The sequence below is a fragment of the Trichomonas vaginalis genome, chromosome V (genome assembly GCF_026262505.1).
Source record: "Trichomonas vaginalis G3 chromosome V, whole genome shotgun sequence".
Classification (NCBI taxonomy): Eukaryota; Parabasalia; order Trichomonadida; family Trichomonadidae; genus Trichomonas; species Trichomonas vaginalis.
Window position 1 is genome coordinate 17706859 of NC_067207.1, and position 15446 is coordinate 17722304.

Here is a 15446-nt window from a genome sequence, read left to right on the forward strand (position 1 = left end):
TTATGGTTCAGCACCAAATGGGATATAATTTCAAACCTGGAAAATACAAGCTCGCTAAGGGATATGATTTAATAGCATATCATCCAAATGACATGGATGAATTTACTCCGAGATATTTGGTGTCAGAGATAAATGATAATTCAACTATCTTCATGAAACGCGTAAAAAATAGAGACGGAACGAAAGAAGAAAGGGTTATGAATGCGGATGGCTTAAATAGGGAACTTGTTAAAAACGGTCTCGGAATATATGAAATGCCAGCAGATGAGGTACAAGAAACTCCACAGGAAGAAGTTCAGATACAACCAGACATGGAAGAAATAGTTCAGCAACAACAGCTAGAAGAGCCTGAAGGAAACGAACAAGTCCCTCCTTTGGAAACTAACTTCACAGAACTAGATGAAGATTTGGAACAGCCGAAAAATCTTGACCCTCAACAAGAGTATGCGGAGAATATGGAATCTTTCCAAGAGTCTAAGAAAAATTCAGCTGACATAGTAGAAGAATATCGAAAAATGTTCGCCGACATACAAAAGACTCCAACATCAGATGAAAATATTCAGCATAGAATGGAAGTACTGAAAGAAAATGTACGCAAATACAACAATCCTTTTTACTTACGACCATATAACGTTCAATCTTTGGCTGAACTCGGTGAAATAAAAGGTTAAATTTCAACAAAACATATAGAAATGAAACATTGTTTAAAGTTCATTCAGAACCTAACCAATATGGAAACAAACCTACTTTTTGTTTCTGCAGACTATGGAACTACAATGAGATGGGGTCATAAAGCTAATCCGGATAGGTGGTTCATAAACTTACAACCACAATTCCAAGAAGTTGTAGACGCAATGGAAGTGAATGGTGAACCAGATATAGCTGGTATTTTCAGCGCAGCTTTAATGCCATTGAAAGATATGAAACATGCAGATATTTTGGACCAGTATGAAATGAACATGGCTGATGGAAATATAACACCTGACGTTCTAGAACATTTATCTCAAAGAACTACACAGAACCATAGAGATGGTATATTTGGTGAAGAGTTTAGAAAGAAAGTTAGGGAGACAGAAGGAAGAGAACCTATTGTACATGACCTTGCAAACGAAAGTTTACAAAATGTCATAAAAACTTACTTTGCAGACAATGAACCGAGAAGGGATGAATATTTAAGAAAACTCAAAGACAGTACCAAATGAAATGTTAGTATTGAAAAACATGTTCCTTGACAAAATAAAACCAACTACAGAAATAAATGACGCAAGACTGAAACATTGGGTAAAAGCTTTCCCATTCACAAAAGATATTATTGGTAACATGGAAAGAAAACCAGAATGGCTACAAAAACATATATTTGGAAACGAAGCTTATTCCATATGGACAAGCTCTGTTTGAAGAGCTTGAACCGGAAAACTCAGGAAAGAGTCATGCAAACAATACGCGAAGACTCAAATACAAACTATGACAAAATCTTTCTAGGATATAGGTTACCTGAGTTGGGCGACCAGAGCCCAAAGGCAAAAAGGACATGGGAAATTTACAACATACTAGGTGAACATGAGGCAAAGATGCAACAACTTGAAGCAGAGGGCAAGTTACCAAAAGCGACACCAAAGAAGAAGAGTAGAACAAAGTGAAAGTAGTGAAGAAGTAACTTCATCTAGTGAAAGTAGTGGCAATGAAGGAAAAAGAAGAGTTAAAAACTCAGTTAAAAACTCAGTCAGGAAGAAAGTAAAGCTTGGTCCGAGTGGGTTCTATTATGATATATAAATCCAACTATTCTATATTTTTACCCATATGAAATGTACGCCGCTCAGAATATAACGCCAACAGTTTTGGATGCCATGAACGGAAATGTTTCCGAATGGTATAACGAATGCGACAATGCCATTAGAAGGTCAGAAATAGTTCCTGGAACTTACGAATATACAACTGCTGTTTCTTATGGAAACGTAGGTGAGTTTGGAGAGGGTTCTTCAACAACAGTAGATATTGCTTGCGACAGGTTTCATATTATTTCTATTGACAACTCATTCTTATACGTGGAACAAGACATTGAAATAAAACCTTCTGCCAAGTTGTCTGACAAGAAAGGTTGCAATGGAATTTTCTATGTCGGATACCAATATGCTCCAGAAGTTTTCATGGGATATAAGATATATTCTAACTCTGACTTAGTTCAAACAGTAACATGGGCAAACTATGAATGGTTCGCTTGAGAAACTCAGTACAACCACAAGCTAGAGAAAAACAGACCAGTATGCAAATATTGAGAAAATAAGAAGACTTGACCCTAACGTTCCAGGAGTTTATGTTAACCTTTCTGGTTCAGATGGAAATGCTGCCACTAAAGTAAAACTGAAACTTAGAGTTCCTTTGTCATCTTTCCTCATCTTCAGGTTTTTAAGATACTTACCAAACTGGGCAGGAAAAATTTCTATCGAACTTACTCCAAGCAAAAATAACTTAGTCATTGCACCAACACAAGACCCATTCACTCTTACAGACGTAATGGGAACAAATAAAACATCATTCGCCGACTTTTGCAAAGACAAAGTTGACTTAGACTTTGGTTTCTCAAACTTCAACAATGAAGTAAACTATTATTTCAATGCTGCTGGAACTGCTTGGGACCCAGTTAAGTTCACATGCGAAAAGTTTGAATGCAAGAGAATAGAAAGCAGACTTGCAGTCTATATGTTGGACCCAGATATTTCAAATGCTTTAGCTGCCAAATATATTGCAGTTCCACTTATGTTCCCTATACACCAAATATCTGTCAAAGACTTTGCAGGTGAAGTTGGAAACCAAAGTGCTGACCCAGGTGCAAGAACAGATATTGCTTTAACAACTGCAATGAAACATGCAGATACTATGTTTGTACTGTTCAGACGAACTATAAATGACTATTCTTGTTTCTACAACCCCGGTATTAAATATCATATAAACATAGATGGCAAATATTATCCAAGAGAAGAATATTCTACAGTTGAGGATATGAGGTCATACAACTTGACATTAGATGCTATGAACTTTAACAACAATTTCACAACAACCATTAACCCTGAAATGCAAAGTTCTATTATGCCATATGTGAAAGTATGGACTCATACAGGAGGTCAAAAAACTCAATATACAAATGGAGACCGTTCAAACTTTTGGCTTGGCATTCCATTTGCTGACTCAGAAGACTTTATGGGTGGTATTTCAACTGTTGGTACTGTACAAATACAATATACTGGTGACAGAGACGGTCCAGATGAATTGAAAGCAAAGAAGTTTACAAAACCAATAGCACTTTTCACGGAAGATGCTCTTTTGAAGATTCGTTCGATGAAACCTGCTGGGGCTCCTCAGATTGGCATAACGACAGCTTCCATCGAGCAGATTTTGGCAGCAGGTCAGTAAGTTGTTCTTTGACACTTTTCTCACCATCGTAAATAGTTATGACACCTGTTTTTGACATAATATTGTAAGATAAACTTACCTTTAGAAATATCTGTAAGTTTTGAAGTTATATTTTTGTCTGCTTCAAGAACTTTCACCATTTCAGTTATACCAACTTTCTTTGCTTTATGGAAATATTTTGGTTCAGCAAATATTGCTATTCTATAACATTTACCATTGTTTGTATAAAGAACTATTCTGTCAATGTATTTGTATTGTTTGTGTGTGTAAACTTTGTTCTGCTTCAATTCGAAGAGATACTCGAATACGTCCATCTTTTTATTCTAAGTAAAATGTCATTTCCGAAAAATAGAAGCGTGAGTGTTTCAAAAGGTTTAATGGCGGTGGCAGATGTGAAGTTAAATTCACCAACTCAAACAAACAGTCAAAGTGTTGTTGTCAATGTCAAAGACAGAGATGTTGAAGTGGGGAAACCATACGAAGACGAAGATGGTATAGCAATTGTTCCTGTAAAAGAACAACCAACATATCCTGAAGTTAGCAGAGACTTAAGTTCTGTTGCAGATATTCGAAACGACTACCAACAACTGAAAGACAAACTTCAAACTCAGGAGAAGATTTGTCAAGCTTTAAGTATAATGTTAAACTTGGTCGAACACAACCCTGTAAAAGTGAACTCATATGTCATTGCACCTCATGAAGTCTTGAAAGAACTATTGAAACTTTTGACAGAGGCAGACGATATAAACATCAAAGAATAGAACCCGACATTAGTTGCTGTGGTGTTTCATATAATGTCATTGACAAGATATACGTTATGAAAGGAGGTGAAACGTTGAACTTAAAGTAGTTTCCCAGACGTCATAAAAATATTTGACGACCACAACATTTCATTAAAATTTATTTGCTAAGTAAAAATGTCAAAACTTCTTGAAAGATGTTTGAAGAAAAATAATATAGACTTTATTTCATGTAAAGGACTTTACACACTTTTGAACGATATGAAAGACCCTGTTTTGTTTGTTCGTGTAGACAAAGGAAAGTTCTATGTCTTTACAAATATTTGAACTTCTTAGACAGAGAACTTCAAGAAACGCCATGTGAAAGTTTAGATGAAGTTCTTCTCCACTTTCAGAAAAACTTTTAAATATATATAAATGGCAGAAGATATAATGGTTTATACTATTACGACTAAAAACCCTGAGTCATATAATTCTATAACAACAAACTTACAAAGTCCTCAAGGACGATATTGTAAACTAACCTTAAACACAATGACGACTAAAGCCTGTTTTGCTCTTTTGACACCAGAAGACTTTATTGTTGTGAATGGTAAAAAATACTCCTTTGAAGATACTTACTCAGATATACCACCAACAGGTTTTGTTGACTTATTTAATACTTTAAGTACGGGTGTAACATGTGCTGCAACTAGAGCAGGTTTCATTATGTTTGGATGTCCGACTGAGTTTACTATAAACGATATGAGCTATAATACAAAACTTATTTCTGGTTTTTACTACCAACAGTTTCCTATAACAGGAAAAGGTGTCATACAAGGTTTGTCTATTCCATTGACTTTAAGCACACCTATTTTATATATTGTTTCAAACTTAGGTTCAAAGTGCTATTCGAATGTCGACAGAAACTACTATGACCAAAAGATACTTATGCGTATAAACAATACTTCTCTGCTGGTTTGCCTATTGTTCATTCGAATGCAGAATTTTCAACCTTAGTGAACTCAAACACTTTGGCAAGTATAACGTTGACATTAGTTGACGCAAACTTTGTTCCTGTAAAACTTTTATGTCCTATGTATTTGTCAATGACGGCAGAAAGTTTCGAATTGGAAGATGCAACTGGTGAAAGTATTGTATTACAAGAACAACTTCAACAACAAATAGCTCAAGAACAAAAATGCAACAAATGCAACAAATGGAACAACAAAGTCAAGAATAAAAAAAAATTTTTTTTATTTTTATAAAAATGTACAGAATAGATGTTTCAGATTTTTATGACTTCCAAGCATTCAGAAATATGTGTCCATTTCGAGACTATAACAAAGCAGTCGAGAATTTGAAACGTTTAGTCATTTATGTTGACTCTGCCCCAGAATGTTATGTTATGAAAGAATGGGATGTTGTCTTTAACAAACCAAGAGCAACAATAGTGTCTGAACAAGAATGTAGACAGAAACTTAAGAAAATAAAAGTTGTACAAGTTGGAATGAAGATGTTAGATGCTTGGGATATCTTATTTCAAAGTTAGAAGATTTTTCAGTTCGAGGTATAAAGTTTTATACACCTTCTCCAAACTTCTATTCTATCTTCACTGGATATAAATACGAACAAGTAGAATGGAAAGAAAATATTATAGAAGCTTGGTTAGACCATGTCAAAGAAATATATATGCAATGGAAACGAAAGAGTCTATGAGTATCTTATGTTGGTTTGCAAACATCTTACAACATCCAAGTGCTAAAAATGAAACTGCTCTCATTATAATTTGGAAAACAAGGAACTGGTAAGAACACATTCTTTACAGATATTTTGTGCAAACTGTTAGAAGGTTATTCGAATCCGAATATGACAAACATAGAAAACATCTGTGGCAAGTTTAACTCCTCAATAGAGAATATGAAACTTATAGTTTGCAATGAACTTCAAGTATAGATACAACAAAAGTTTTGAACTCAGATGCTTTGAAGAGTCTTATAACAGACAAAGTTGGAGTTGTTGAAAGAAAGTATAAAGACCAAAGAGTTTGTGAAAATGTTGCAAACTTCATTATGGTTTCAAACAATGCTGTTCCGATGAAGTTAGAAAGTTCTGACAGAAGATATGTAGTTGTCAGAACGTCAGATTCTCATATGCAAGATACAGAATATTTTGACGACTTAGGCAGAACTTTGACATCTGACTTTTACAACCACTTGTTCTCATATTTTATGACATTAGATATTTCTAAGTTCAATCCAAGACAAATTCATACGCGAAGAGAGACAAACATTGTTAGAAGCAAACAAGAGTGTATATGAACTGTTCATAGATGAAACTGACTTTGTGTCATTAGATGAAAGGTCATTGTACGATTCGTATAAACAATATTGTCAAGAATATGGTTATATGACAGCTTCTAAACGAACATTCTTGGCAAATGTCAAAAGTCTTTTAGACGTACAGAAAGGTGTATATACAAAGAAAATTTTTATGAGTAAATTTTAAAAAAAATATTTTTTATCCGATAGAAAAAGATGGCAAAATTCATCTCAGTAAATAAGTACATGTCAGGACTTAAAGAAGAACTAGACCCATTCACATATTTGAATGTTTACTTCTACCATTTTGAAAGTCTTCATCAGCAAGTTTGGAACATCGAACCAGTTAAGTTTGCTATTGTGACTAAAAATGGTGCGAAATTTGAAGACTTAGAGATAGAAGGTTTGTTAGCAGTCAAAGAAAATTTTGACAGAAGGTTCTAAACCTTAAAGAAGGCAAAGCATACAAACTTGTTATACCTTATGAACCAAAGAAGACAGACGACTATGAATATTATGAGTCTAAGATAGTTGAAGTTCAAGGTAAATTGGGTAAAAAGATTTTAGAGTCTAAGCAGTGTTTGCCCCTAAAGAGGAAGAGAACATTGACATTGACCAGAAATGTTCTAAAAATAAAAGTTTATTTTTACATGTCAAATTTCTTTTCTCTGGAACTGGTTCAGGTTCTTTCTTCTCTTCTTCTACTTTCTTTTCTTCTTTTACTTTCTTTTCTTTCTTTCTCTCTTCTTCTTTTCTGGTGGAGTTATGTCAAATTTGGCGCAACTATATTTATGTAAAGTTCTTTGTCCTTTAATAGCTCATCTATTCTGTTTTCTATTTCATCTTCAAGAACAGCGCATGTGTCTTCTTTGCATTCTAAGAAGTTTTTGTTGGACTTCATCTCTCCAAGAGGCGTCATCTCTGTCAACAAGTCTGTCATTGACAAATTTTAAGACTGCTCTGCTTAATGTTTTATGGTTCTTGTCATATTCCAGAAACAGAACTTTAGAACAAATTCACCTTTCTTGTTTACACTATGTAAGATTTTATGGTCGACAGATGTTTTGCTGTCGAAAAGCTTGTCTCGAATATAGATAGCGAAATCGCTAGACATTTTCTAAAAGATAAAAATTTTAATTTTTCTAAAAATATGTTAGAAAAAAAGTTTGCTGACATTGACAAGAAATTTGAGAATGTTTTAAATAAGAACAAGAGGAAGTTAGAAAATGCTCAGATAAAGCCTATACATGACAAGTTCTTATTTGCTCAGAATGGTATAACAGGTCTAATTGCACCACCTGGGTCGGGTAAGACTTTCACTTATCTTAAAATGGCTGCACAACAACAAGAACTAGATGAGAAGAACCCATTCTATGAGTTAGTTGTTATTTGTAGTACTTCGGGTCAATTTGACCAAACCGTCAATTCGTTCAAAGATATTATAAAGAAGTCTAAGTTAGTATGTATAAAAGACTCTGAGTTGTTAGATTGGATAAAGAAGTACCAAAGAAGAGTTTTGAAGTACAATGCTATAAATGAGTATATAAATTCTAAGTTTAAAGACCCAAATGAGGAAATGCAGAGAATATTAGAGAAGAAACACTTCAGAAACAAACAGAAAGAGATAGAATACATTTCGAAGAAATTGCAATCTTACGATTGGAAAACGTACCCTCATAGATGTCTTCTTATCTTAGATGATTTCGCCTCTCATCCTTTGTTAAAGAATAGAGAACAAGATATGTGTCGAATTCTTAAGAAGCTCAGACACTTTAACATCTCAGTTGTCATTTGTGTACAGACAGCAAAGAGTTTAAGTAAGGATGTTAAAAGAATACTTACTGACATTATACTTTTCCCCGGATTGTCCGAAGACGATTTCATGGAACTTATGAAAGAGTCCATGGCAGGTAAGTTTGACAGACATGAACTATGGAGAAGTACAAAGTCATACAAGACCCTCATACTTCTTTCAGAATTCATATCTACGCAAACAAAGTTCAAATTGTAAAAAGTCAAGCGTAAAAATAAAGAGTTCATTTACTCTACTTGTTTGAAGTTGTCAAAATACTCTGTTATTTTTTCCTTTAACAATGGCAAATCTTCTTTGAAGGTAAGTATTGTACAACCTTTCATATCATAGTGTGTTTGAGGTAAAGTATCTTGAACTATTTGTTTCACATCTTCATTTGGGGTCATTGAAATCGGTAAGTTTTCGCGATAGAACCAATTTCTGTCAGATTTGTAAATCTTAGCAAGGTCGTAAAGCTTTTGTTGTTTCTTCTGACTAAATGCAACATAACCATATCTTTATCTTCTTCATTTTCCATCTCTTCAGTATAAATCATATACTTATAGTTCTTTTCCTTTCCTTTTGGTACCGAACGTGGTATTCTTTTCTGAATGCTTTTGTCTTTTGCTTCAAGCTTGTTCTCTAGCTCTTCACGTTCTTGTCTATGAATTTCGTCAAGAAGTCTGTAAACATGCCATGCATAACGAGGCGAAGCCCACATTGCAACAGCATTTACAAGAAGTCTATGTACATAATATCCTCTCAAACCGTTTAGCAAATTTTTACGATTTTCGTACGGAATCTCGACTCGCGGTTTTCCTCGGGTCGCAAACATATGAGGAAATTCTTCTAAAAGTTCTTTTGTCTGTTGGTTTTCAAACCAATGATGTGCTTGCTTTGTAGAACGAAGAGCATTCAAAATACTTTGCATTTGGTACATGTCATCTTTGACTGAACGAATGAGACGTAACTGTTTGTTATACTGTATGTACTCATATTCTTCATTTATAGCTTCATGAACGATAGCAGTTGTTGTGTTCTCTGTTGTTGACATATCTGTCTTTACATACAAAATAAAAAAATAAATAAAAATAAAACTAACTTTATTTTTTCTATCTTAAGGAAATTCATGATTTTCATAGAGTTTTGGCGACTACGTTTTTTTACGTACTCGCTGTTCTTCACTGTTTTCATGAGTTTTAGGCGACCCAGATAAAAGTCGGTCTCGCTGTTCTTCACTGTTTTCATACGGAATCTCTACCCTCGGTTTTCCGAGGGTAGCAATCTTATGCCATTTTACTCAGATTTTTGTGCTGAATTCAGCAAAAATAATGTTTAGGTGAAGAGGTGCGATCTCACCTGTTTTTTCACCTGTTTTTTCACCTCTTGAATTTTCATGAATTTTCCCGAAATAAAAAATAAAGTTAGTTTTATTTCATTTATTTTGTATGTAAAGACATGATTTCAGGGATTTTTTTGACGAAGTGAAGGTTGACACTTCGTCAAATTTTAGCGTTATTTTTTCTATCTTTCACAAAAGACCAAAAATAAACGCTTTACATGTATTTTTCAGCAACTTCGTCAAATAATTTTATAGCTTTATCTATCTCATCTACTTCAAACGTTTCTTTACCTTTTATGGGAGCACCATACATTTTCTCAAACTTTTCGAGTAGTTCTGTTTCAGCAGCTCTCATATCATTAGCAAACACAACCTTGACTATATTGACTGTACTGTCATATCTTAGAGTTATATTATATGTTCTTCCTATCTTATATCTCTTTGTATTGAAGTCCTTCGGTTCTGAACGATGTAAAGTAAGCCTTCACTGCAACGTTCCGTATCGAATGAACCATATGTTATGAAGTTATATCCAACAACTGGGTCTAACCATAACAAAACTATTGGTATAAGACTTTTGTCGATGAGATATGCTGCAGTTCCATAGAATTTTACCGATATCATAAGCTCAGGATTTCTTGTCAAAATTTTCTGAGTAGAAGCATTTCTAACCCAGTCCTTCGGTTTCTTTCCAGATGGAGATATAATGTCTGACAAAGAATATTTGTTGTATTTCTTTGAGTATCTTACGTTTAAATCACCTATTCTAACCACTTTGGTGTCATTGTCTATCTTTCTAACTGTTTCAAACTCAATGTTTGTCATTTCTGTTCTTACATACAAAATAAAAAAATAAATAAAAATAAAACTAACTTTATTTTTTCTGTCTTAAGGAAATTCATGAAATTTGGTCATTTTTCAGCAAAAATATATTTTAGGTGAAGAGGTGAGATCTCACCTGTTTTCTCACCTGTTTTCTAACCTCTTTTTTTCACAAGCGTTTTACATGAATTGTACGATGTATATTTGAAATCCTAAACAGTTTTGTAGCTTCTATTTCTTCTTTTAGTACATCGAATGTTTTAACAATGCCGAAAGTTTCTTTATATTTCTTCTTGACGTCAGATAGAAGGAAATTTTCTGCTGTTGGATAGTTTTTGTCAAGACTTCTTCGTAAATGACCAAAAATATATTTTATGTTAGAATGTTAGATCTCACCTGTTTTCTCACCTGTTTTCTCACATGGTCTAAAACATACAAAACTCATGAATTTTGTGCTGAATTCAGCAAAAATAAAGTTTAGGTGAAGAGGTGAGATCTCACCCGTTTTCTCACCTGTTTTCTCACCTCAGTTATTTTATAAGCGTTTTACATGGTAAACGTTATTTTTGGAATTTTGTGAAAACTCAACGGTTTGACACATGCCCTAAAAATTATTTTACTCAGAATTTTGTGCTGAATTCAGCAAAAATATATTTTAGGTGAAGAGGTGAGATCTCACCCGTTTTCTCACCCGTTTTTTCACCTCAGTTATTTTATAAACGTTTTACATGAATTGTACGATGTATATTTGAAATCCTAAACAATTTCGTAGCTTCTATTTCTTCTGTCAGTATGTCAAAAGTTTTAACAATGCCGAAAGTTTCTTTATACTTCTTCTTGACGTCAGATAGAAGGAAATCTTCTGCTGTTGGATAGTTTTTGTTCAGAAATTCTAACATATCCATTTTATTTTCTGCTGGTTTTTCTGCTTCTTTCTTTAAGTCTGCATAGTCGTTTCTCATACGTTCTATCTCTTTGACGGAGTAGTTATATTTCCTCATTGCTGCTTTACATTTAGAACATTGCGGGTTCATTTTTGCGTTATATTCTGAAACCTTACCTGCTAAAACAACTAAAGCGTCAATTGCTCTCTTCATCTCAAAAGTTGCTGGTTTTATTTGTTTGTTCCATACCTTACCTCTTCTATCTTTATCTCTTATCTGCCATACACATTCAGCAACTAACGAAACAAAGTTGTCGTAGGTCTTAAATTCTTCAGATTTATATATGTCAGAAACATTCTTATATAACATGTCGCAATCTTTGTCCATAACCTTATGGTTGCAATGAAATCCTAGAAACTCATAGTTTACCTTTCGTATGAACTTCTTTATTTCTACTGAGTCAGTTGCTTTGACTTCAATTTCGTCGAATTCAGGAATGGTTAGTTTTTGTTGCTGAATTTCAGGTAGTTTAGGCAAATGGTCGATGAGGTCCTCCATTTCATAAAGATACTGTTCATTTGTTTCATCTTTCGCACTACAGTCTAAATTACTTGTTAAAAGTTCCTGCTTTATCTTCTGGATTTTTGTTTCGAAAGTATATGAAGAAGGAATGAAGCTTTTCATCTCTACTAACATAGATGTTGGATTCATAACTAACGAGTTTGGTACTGTTGTTGTTTGAACTGTTGTTGTGCCGATTGTTGAAATCATATCTTTTATACAAAATAAAAAAATAAAAAAAATAAAACTAACTTTATTTTTTATTTCGGGAAAATTCATGAAAATTCAAGAGGTGAAAAAAGAGGTGAGAAAACAGGTGAGATCTCACCTCTTCACCTAAACTTTATTTTTGGGTCCTTTACACTCATTACGAAGAAGTCTTGACAAAACATATACGATGAAGTCTTGACAAAACATGTACGAAGAAGTCTTGACAAAACATTTACGTTTAGTTTACGAAGAAGTTTTGACAAATTCAAGAGGGTGAGAAAAAAGGTGAAAAAACAGGTGAGATCTCACCTCTTCACCTAAACATTATTTTTCAATACTTTTTCAGCACTTTTCCGTAGTTATATATGAAAGACAATTCGAGATAAAAGTCATAGTACAATGGAATAATATGTTGCACACCATTTGTTGTGAACCAAACTTGAAAGTCAGAGAAACTGTTACTAGGTGGTTCGTAGAATTTAGAAGCAAAGTCATAAAAGTCCTTACCAATACATAGAAAACTATTGTTGCTTGAACTGAAACTTGCATGACACATAACATTTTGAGGGTCAAACACGTTTCTATAAACCATCAAATCTGCTGGTGGAAGTATAAATTGAAATGGACCATCTGGTGGTAATGGTTCGTTCTGGTTTAGTAACCGAAGAAATTGTGCCCAAGAACGTTTGTCTACTTCCCAAAATAAAAACTCTGTATCTCTTGGAGGGTTAATTTCAATCTTTTGAAATGAAACGGTGGAGTTCATCTTGTCATATTCTAGTTTCAGATAGTATGTTCCATTTAGTAAAGAGTCGTGTTTTTCTTGAAATTCCCAATAATATTTGTTCATTTGAGTTTGAAAGTCATTTAGAGTTTTCTCAAGACTTTCGTCTGAACGAACTGTAAAGATTCTCATTTCGTCAAATTTGTCTATTAGACCATCAGAACCTTTATACTGCCCATGAAAATATACTGCGAACATAAATGCGTTAGTTCTATTTGAAAACAAAACTCTTCTAAATCCTATTGCCTTTGCATCTGAAGGACTTTGAAGCCAACGAATTGGATAGTCAAACCTGTATATTCGGGATGAAATTTCTTCATCTGATATTGTCCTACCAGCATTTGTAAAGATATAGTCTAACGGTTTTGTATCTGCTACTTTTGTTCTTTGTTTTTCAACCTGAAGCATTTAATATATGTAAAAATATATTGTTTTAAAATGGTATGCCATATAGCTTCTTGAATTTGTTAAGAAGTATTTGAACGTTTTTTCCATCTGTATCTCTAGTGTTTACATAAGCATAGCCCGCCTTAGTAAAATATACTTGTAATTTCCTATAGTTTACGCCGGTATAAAAGTAGAAAGAGTCTTGTTCTTCGCTATAGTAGTAAAACTCAAACGTATGCTTGCCATAGTCTGTAATTTCAATTGTTTCATCTTCTAGTTCGTCGACAAATTCGAATACAATATCTCCAAATTTGCCTTTGTTCTTATTGTTTTCAGAACAAGTGACCCAACGTAAGTTTTCAAGTCTATTGTCGTTTCTTATATGGTTTATATGGTCTACAAAAGGTAAATTGTTAGGATTCAGTATAAAATGAGTTGCAATGACAACATGTTTAAGATAGTGTTTTCCACCCATACTAACTATAGCATATCCGTCATTCCCTCCATTCGCTTAAAACTCTTTTTGTCTTTTTGTTTCTGACTTCAAATGACTCACAACAGTGAATTTCATATTTCTCATCTAACAAAAGTTTCCAACGGTCTTCTCCAACAAACTCAGCGTACATTTCAAATAAAATAAAAAAATGTCACTTTTAAAAAATAAATTTTTACTTCATGCAATGTTCACTAACATCGAAAGGCATGTCCATAAGACGTTCTTCTTCTAACCTCTCTAGTCTGTTTGGATAATTTGCACGTGCTGTTTCCAAATCCATTTCGTAGCGAAGACCAGCCAGTTTGTCATAGACTTTTATGGGTCTTCCCTTCCTATATTTAAACTTCTTCGAAACTCTCCAACCATATCTTTGCAACTCTGCTTTTATTCTAGCAGACTTTCTATTCATTCTATATGGGGGCATTTTTATAAAAATAAAAAAATGTTTTTTTTCTTTACTTTACATAACCACCTGCTGCCATAAGTCTTTGACGCCAACCCATACCAGCTAATGAAGGTTGACTTGGTTTAGTTTGGAAACTAAACTTTGGTTTTGGTTTATCTTCAGTTTTTGGTTTTTCTTCTTCTATCGGTTTTTCGTCACTTTTCGGTTCCTCTGATTTTTCCCCACTTGCAGGAACAGTTGTGTCGTCAACATCTTCATAAATATCATATGCCATTTGTTTTTGTTTTCCTTTCAACTTTTTGTGTTTGTTGTAAAGTTTAGAATATTTCGACTCTAAGTCAATGAGATGTTCTATAATGAACTGTTGGTCAGTGAAGTAAACTTTTCCATCTGTTGTCTCGAAAGCTCCTTCAGACTTCAATATTTTATTTGTGAGAGTCTGTTTCTTTTTTGAGATACTAGCCGTTCCATTTTTATGAAAAGTGACTTTGTAGTTAGGGTTTGTATTTCCAGACCTGGCACTTTCTATTATTGAATTTTTCTCTTCATCTGTAAGTTCTTTGACAGGTTTTGACAATGGTTCTGAACTTTTTGTTTGTGGTGTCAAATCTACCGTTTCAACTTCTTCGGTCATTTCATCTCAGTAAAAAATTTTAGTTTGGTTTGTTTTCAACTGGTTGTTGTTGTTTTTTAAGTCGGTCTAAAACTTCCTGAGGTATAGGAAGAACTTGACAAACACATTGTGTAACTGCTGGAAGTCGACAAATCCATCTTGAACCCATTTGTCTCAATGCTGTATTGTTCATTTCATCTCAGTAAAAAACTTTACATTCCCCACGTTTGAGGCGGTTGAGGTTGGTTATTGTTTACCCATTGTTGTGCATGGTTATATCCTCTGTTAAAGAATCTTTCACCTTGGTCCATATAGTGTCCTGCTTGGTTATAGTAGTCATTTGCTTTGTTATAATAGTTTCCTGCTTGTCTTCCTACATTGTCCATCCATCCTTGAACTTTTCCTCTTGTTTCAGGATTTGGAATAAGATTTGCTGCATCTCGTGCTACATCCCAACCTTTCTGTACAGTTTGTATAATAGGTTGTGCTTTCTCTTTAAGTATACCTAATGTACTCAAAATCTTCCTTCCAACTCCAAATACACCTCTGGCTATTGTTCCCACTGCGGGCAAAAATCTGGATGCAACTCCTGCTAATGCGCCAAATAAACCCATTTCTTATGGGTTAAAAAATGACGAATCCAAACAAGGACCCCTATGTTTCTAAAGCGACAAAGAAAGCACTCATGATAAAAATCT

General features: G+C 34.0%; 8 protein-coding genes and 6 pseudogenes across 14 annotated transcripts, besides 1 other annotated feature; 3 read left to right on the plus strand and 11 right to left on the minus strand.

Moving 5' to 3' along the window:
• Nucleotides 1-15446: part of a mobile genetic element that runs on past both edges of the window.
• On the plus strand, nucleotides 3-871 carry TVAGG3_0355720 (annotated as a pseudogene). The gene has a single exon. A coding segment is annotated over exon 1 (869 nt).
• Nucleotides 2701-3411, plus strand: TVAGG3_0355730 (protein of unknown function, DUF4106 family; the record flags this gene model as incomplete). The annotated part of the gene is made up of 1 exon (XM_051231279.1): nucleotides 2701-3411. One exon carries the CDS (start codon nucleotides 2701-2703, stop codon nucleotides 3409-3411), a length of 711 nt encoding a protein of 236 aa, XP_051101009.1.
• TVAGG3_0355740 lies at nucleotides 7098-7565 on the minus strand (annotated as a pseudogene). Its single transcript has one exon. A coding segment is annotated over exon 1 (468 nt).
• TVAGG3_0355750 lies at nucleotides 7602-8476 on the plus strand (annotated as a pseudogene). The gene has a single exon. A coding segment is annotated over exon 1 (875 nt).
• On the minus strand, nucleotides 8556-9174 carry TVAGG3_0355760 (annotated as a pseudogene). Its single transcript has one exon. A coding segment is annotated over exon 1 (619 nt).
• TVAGG3_0355770 lies at nucleotides 9800-10221 on the minus strand (annotated as a pseudogene). The gene has a single exon. A coding segment is annotated over exon 1 (422 nt).
• TVAGG3_0355780 (organellar and viral DNA polymerase type B) lies at nucleotides 10577-10792 on the minus strand (the record flags this gene model as incomplete). The annotated part of the gene is made up of 1 exon (XM_051231280.1): nucleotides 10577-10792. A coding segment is annotated over one exon (216 nt), but the record flags the coding sequence as incomplete, so codon positions are not given.
• Nucleotides 11121-11504, minus strand: TVAGG3_0355790 (organellar and viral DNA polymerase type B; the record flags this gene model as incomplete). Its single annotated transcript, XM_051231281.1, has 1 exon — nucleotides 11121-11504. The coding sequence occupies one exon, from the start codon at nucleotides 11502-11504 to the stop codon at nucleotides 11121-11123; it is 384 nt and encodes a 127-aa protein (XP_051101011.1).
• Nucleotides 11591-12062, minus strand: TVAGG3_0355800 (organellar and viral DNA polymerase type B; the record flags this gene model as incomplete). Its single annotated transcript, XM_051231282.1, has 1 exon — nucleotides 11591-12062. A coding segment is annotated over one exon (472 nt), but the record flags the coding sequence as incomplete, so codon positions are not given.
• TVAGG3_0355810 lies at nucleotides 12394-12989 on the minus strand (annotated as a pseudogene). The gene has a single exon. A coding segment is annotated over exon 1 (596 nt).
• On the minus strand, nucleotides 13280-13708 carry TVAGG3_0355820 (His-Me finger endonucleases family; the record flags this gene model as incomplete). The annotated part of the gene is made up of 1 exon (XM_051231283.1): nucleotides 13280-13708. The coding sequence occupies one exon, from the start codon at nucleotides 13706-13708 to the stop codon at nucleotides 13280-13282; it is 429 nt and encodes a 142-aa protein (XP_051101013.1).
• Nucleotides 14206-14769, minus strand: TVAGG3_0355830 (phage tail repeat-like family; the record flags this gene model as incomplete). The annotated part of the gene is made up of 1 exon (XM_051231284.1): nucleotides 14206-14769. A coding segment is annotated over one exon (564 nt), but the record flags the coding sequence as incomplete, so codon positions are not given.
• Nucleotides 14789-14941, minus strand: TVAGG3_0355840 (uncharacterized protein; the record flags this gene model as incomplete). Its single annotated transcript, XM_051231285.1, has 1 exon — nucleotides 14789-14941. One exon carries the CDS (start codon nucleotides 14939-14941, stop codon nucleotides 14789-14791), a length of 153 nt encoding a protein of 50 aa, XP_051101015.1.
• Nucleotides 14961-15362, minus strand: TVAGG3_0355850 (uncharacterized protein; the record flags this gene model as incomplete). Its single annotated transcript, XM_051231286.1, has 1 exon — nucleotides 14961-15362. The coding sequence occupies one exon, from the start codon at nucleotides 15360-15362 to the stop codon at nucleotides 14961-14963; it is 402 nt and encodes a 133-aa protein (XP_051101016.1).